General features: G+C 29.9%; 1 protein-coding gene across 2 annotated transcripts; it reads left to right on the top strand.

The window, feature by feature from the left end:
- The first annotated feature begins 1,559 nt into the window (after positions 1-1,559).
- LOC140674045 (protein FAM8A1) lies at positions 1,560-4,467 on the top strand. 2 transcript variants are annotated; one of them, XM_072907379.1, is made up of 6 exons: positions 1,560-1,712; positions 2,020-2,225; positions 2,867-3,022; positions 3,143-3,263; positions 3,705-3,828; positions 3,960-4,467. In XM_072907379.1, exons 2-6 carry the CDS (start codon positions 2,039-2,041, stop codon positions 4,296-4,298), a joined length of 927 nt encoding a protein of 308 aa, XP_072763480.1. In that variant the 5' UTR covers positions 1,560-1,712; positions 2,020-2,038; the 3' UTR covers positions 4,299-4,467. The 2 variants fall into 2 exon arrangements, with proteins under 2 accessions (XP_072763480.1, XP_072763481.1); XM_072907380.1 differs by having other exon boundaries at positions 1,708-1,837.
- Positions 4,468-5,192: the final 725 nt, after the last annotated feature.

The following is a 5,192-nucleotide window of genomic DNA, read 5'->3' as shown; positions in this document are numbered from 1 at the left end:
AGAACCAGCGCCCTCTGTGGCCTGCTTTACGATCTGGGGAAAAGTTCCTATATCGCCCCCCCCCCACCACTCGCTCAAGTCGGACGGCTTGAACTTGTTTGGAATTCGAAAGGAAACGAGCGGGCCTTGAAGTGAATGGGAAAATTTATAAAGTTAACCGTCTCTTATTTTTTTCCTACCTTTTTATTTCGAATTTTGACTTAAGGTGCCTTTTCATGTGCTCGACGCTCATTTTCAGCGTCAAAAGACATCACGTGACCAAAAATAAAAATACCAATTCGTCAATTTTGATCACGTGATCTGTTTCACGTCAAAAATGAGCGTCGACCGTCAGCATGAAAAAGTACCTTAAAGGTGCCTTTTCACTCTGACGTTCGACGCTCATTTTCAGCGTCAAAAGACATCACGTGACCAAAAATAAAAATACCAATTCGTCAATTTTGATCACGTGATCTGTTTTCACGCCAAAAATGAGCGTCGAGCGTCAGCATGAAAAGGTACCTTTAAACAGGTAATTTGAACTTGTCCAGGGCAGCGATCACGTAACTTTTCCCCTAGAGCGGAAACGTCGAAAAGTGAAAATTTTCACGCGAACTGTTTCGCTATCAAATGTGTTGAAAAGTGAAAATCTAGTAACATTGAGAGAAAAAGACTTGGGTATGTATTTCTTTGTATTTACAATGAAACAAAAGATTATTTTGGATCTTTGGATAAGAAGAAATATTGTCAAAAGTGTTATAAAAAAAATCTTTATTTATCAGAAATTTATATAAAATTTAGATAAATGATTTAAATTTTATCTCTGTGTGTTTTTTTAATATTAGATTATATATACATCTTATAATTCGCATTCAATTTTTATTAAATTATATTTACATTCCTTCTTTAAATCTTAATAACTTTTTATTAAAATATATAAAATTTTTAATTTAAATCTTATGTTAAAAATATATAAAATAGTATGACATTATTTAAAAAAAAATTAAAGTATAACTTAGCTTTTATATTTTATTTCCTATAAATACTAGTAGTTTTCTAGTGAATCGGACAAGAAAAAAGTTCCGGACAAATTTCACGCAGACTTCAATTTCTGTACCAATCTTCACTACTAGAGGCCAGTTTTGAACACTTTTGTACGACCAACTTTTTTGAAATTCTCTTTGAAATTATAAAAATATATAGTAAAATCAAGATTTTACAAAATCTTTTTCTTGAGATTCTTCAAGATTAATCAAAAATCTTTCTATTAAAAAAAATGTTTTTAAAAACATATAATATCCAAGTTTCATTGCTCATATATTTTACCAGCGGATGATATATATATATATTTATATAAAACACAAGTGACAATGAAAAATTTTTCGTACAATTAAATTCTGAGGAAAATATCAGATATAATTTCACAATAAAAAAATTATTATATACATTTGGAAAAAAAAACTTTCGAAAAATCTCCGATGGAAAGTATCTTACCTTACGTTCTCACCCTAATAAATGCGCTTTGGATATCAGCCTAGAGCCCTCCCTCCACGAGCGATGAAACCTGGGGGAAAAGCCAACAGCTGTCGTGACGGAATTTCGTTGGACTATCTCGACGGCAAAAAGCGTCGCGATTATATCCATTAGCTATGATACACGTCAGTGATGGGTAGTGACAGTTGGCGCGTAGTTCACATACGAGCGTAAATGCGTAGTGCTTGATTGCGACAAAGGTAACGAGAGCCTTGTTTGCTATCATTTTTTTTTTTTTATCAAACTATCGTCAGCGCGATTATTTATCTTGTTTCGGCGCAGCTCTTAGTCGCGTTTGTCGATTGATAGCGGTGATAATTAAACGGTGATTATTTTGCGACACTCGTCTGTCAATTGTTACGTCCTGTTGATGTGCTCCGATCGAGAGGGAGAGAGAGAGAGAGAGAGAGAGGAGCGAAAATTTCGGCGTAATCGAGCGTCCGCCCGACTGATAACATCCCACACGTCGAGCGTGACGAATGAGTATGATTTGTTTTTCTTTCGTAGGCAGAGCGAGACACCCAAAATGGCAGACGACAAAAACGACGATACGCTGGAGCGGGATTCGGACAGTAAATTGGATCCGGCGGAGGAGAGATCGCGGTATTTTAAAAAATTGGAGACATGGCTCCAGGAGGCGTACGCTTGGCAAAGTGTCGCGGCGATGTTTCCTTATTACGTGATGTCTGGACACATTGCTAATCCGACACCCGGTATGAATAGATACAAGTTATTTTGAAAGATCGTATGTGAGTTTTTTTTTTAAGAATAAATAAAAATATCTTCGTTCCAAAGGAATTTAAAGAAAGAATTTTATTTTATTTTATATAATATAAATATAGAGGCTGGATATTTTTTATATATTAAAAAAGGCTTTATTAAATTTATATTGTGTAATCTAAAATATTTTATCACACAAAAAGTTAAAATAAAAATTTTTGGCATTTTAAATAAAAAAAACGTACATAAAATAAATTTTGAAAAAAAATAAAATTTTGTGTATATCTGGGTTGGAGAAAATAAAAAATTTTATAATATAATAATATAGTTTTATAATAATTTTATAATAAAAAATTTTATTAAATAATTATAAATTGTCACTGCATATAATTTGGATTAAATTTAAAAATTTTATCAAGTAGCTTGAAAAGATTCTCTAGAAAATAGGTTTTATAAAAAATGATAATAACAGATTAAAAATTTATTTATAATAGATTTTATGAAAATTAATAATATAAAATTAATAATATAATATATAATAATATATTATTATAAATTAATAAATATAATTAATAAATTAATAATAATATTCTTAAAAATTAATAATATATAATAATAATATTCTTTTTTTCAGGTTCAACAACCTTTCAACCAAATCAAGTACCAACAGCACCGAATAGAGTTACACCGGGAGTTACAAGTGGAAACACAGATAGACAAAATGAAGAAGTGAGGCAAAGAAGGCCTCAGGAACAACCAGCGGGTCCTTTTCAACCTCCCGGAGCCGAAGGTTGAAAATCTTGTTTAAAATTTTGCTTGAGAAATTGAAAGACCACACATGTCGAGTTTTTTTTTTTTTTTTTGTTTTGAAACCTTGACTTTATATTCATCTTGAATTAATCTATTTCAGGTTACGAATATCGCATTCCTCCAATTTGGAAAAGATTCGCTGCAGAATTTATAGATTCAACAATGCTATTCCTTTTGAAGTTCTCTATCACGTTCATCGCGATCGATGTATTTGATTTCATGTACGTAAAAGAACGCGAGCTTTTGTAAGGTATAAGAAAAGTCTATATTTATTATTATTTATTCATACTGTTTGCTCTATAGCCTCCGATTTACATTTTTTATATTTTCATATATCTTACATTTCCATTTTACAATATTGCTTTAGAAATGTCTATAAGTTTTACTTTTCTACATTTATAAAGAGATAAAATTTGTACTAACAATTCAAAAACTTGTGTCTCTTTTCCTTTATTGCAATAAATAACTTTGTTATTTTATTTTTCATATTTTATTATAATAGTTTTAGAATATATTTATTATTTATTATTAATATTTCTATTATATTATTTACTACTAATATTTTGTAATATTTAAAAAGATTTTATTTTCTTTGTAAAATGTGATTTTTTTTCACTTTATACAATAAACTGCAAGTTTTCCTAGCAATTGTACTTTTTCAGAGATATCGAAGATTTGGATTTGTTGCAAACAAATTTGCGTATTGATTATAAAATGGCTTTGGAAATGACTTATGGAATTCTAATCTTAGAAGTGATTCATCGCGTGATAGTCTGTATCTTCGAGGTAAGAGGCGAAATTTCATGAAAAAAATATATATTTCTATAAAAAACAAAAATTTTAAATAAATAAAATTTAATTCAATGTTTTCAAAATTTATTTTTATAATTATTAATTATTAAATGTTTTTCAAACAGGCCTTTTGGCTTCAACATGGTGTGTACGGTTTCATCGGAGGCGCTACTCCTGGTAAATATATGATGGGCTTGCGGGTGGTTCAGTGTCGAAGTATAACCCCCGTGGAACGTCCGAACGAACCGGACGTGGTCCTGGTGAGTCCCGGGACCGATCTGGGCTTGCCATTGGCGTTGGGTCGTTCAGTAGTAAAGAACTTCGTGCTGGCGTTCCTGTTCCCAATCTGCTTCTCCTTGTTCTTCTTCAGATTTAACAGAACCGGGTACGATCTGATTTGCAATTCCATCGTCGTGGAGGATCCCTATAGAAATTCGAACAACAATCGGATACACCAGCAATAACCCGTCTGAGGCGGATGATGTAAGGAATTCTGTGATGTGTACATAACGGCTGTCTGTATCAGTGCTTCTTGTACCAGTGTATGCGTGCGAAATCACGTGTGTGTATATGGCGTGTATATATATGTAAAAAAATAAATATTATTAATGCGGCGAAAAGTCGTTCCAGGAATTGCTTTTGTATTTAGAGAGATTATTTATACATATAATTTATTCATATACGATATTATATATGATTTATTATAAATATATATATAAACATATATTTTATAATATAAATATATTATAAAGAAATAAATAAACATATATGTATATATATAAATAAATATATATATATATATATATATATATATATATATATATATATATAATATAATATATATTACTTATATATAATTAATCTAAATTTTTTTTATAAAATTCAATCTTTAATAACATATTTTCTTAAATATTATTATTAAACATTATTTAATTTCTTAAACAATATTTTGCAATAACTTTTATTTTATCCATAGAATAAATAGTATAATAAAATAATATATTACAGTAATTTTTATAGCAGATTCCTATAATACGTAGGTAAATTTTGTACCATTATATTTTTTTTTTTTTTTTTTACATCGAGTGCTAAGAGACAAGCTTAGCTTTACTCTCTTAAATGTAATCAATGTATTATTACTGACAAGCAATGAGTTTAGTTAAGTTTATTTTAAGATTCAATTTAATAGAGTATGTTATCGACGTATAACAGCATTAACCCAATCAAAATTGGCGCCTAAATTGAAGTACATTAAGATTTGCAAAAGTATGGAGGAAGGAGGTAGAAATTGAGGGAATATTTAGGAATAATCATGAAACTCAAAGGGCCAAGGGGGTTTGATAAATCATTTTATCTCT

Source organism: Anoplolepis gracilipes, chromosome 15 (genome assembly GCF_047496725.1).
Source record: "Anoplolepis gracilipes chromosome 15, ASM4749672v1, whole genome shotgun sequence".
Lineage (NCBI taxonomy): Eukaryota > Metazoa > Arthropoda > Insecta > Hymenoptera > Formicidae > Anoplolepis > Anoplolepis gracilipes.
This window is presented reverse-complemented; position numbering and strand designations above follow the sequence as displayed.

What these genes read in the sequence shown, in the direction of transcription:
- LOC140674045 (XM_072907379.1), top strand. Translation starts at nt 2,039, where the DNA reads ATGGCAGACGACAAAAACGACGATACGCTGGAGCGGGATTCGGACAGT. An exon ending in CATTGCTAATCCGACACCCG is followed by an intron (nt 2,226 to 2,866) that starts GTATGAATAGAT and finishes TCTTTTTTTCAG; the next exon opens with GTTCAACAACCTTTCAACCA. An exon ending in TCAACCTCCCGGAGCCGAAG is followed by an intron (nt 3,023 to 3,142) that starts GTTGAAAATCTT and finishes AATCTATTTCAG; the next exon opens with GTTACGAATATCGCATTCCT.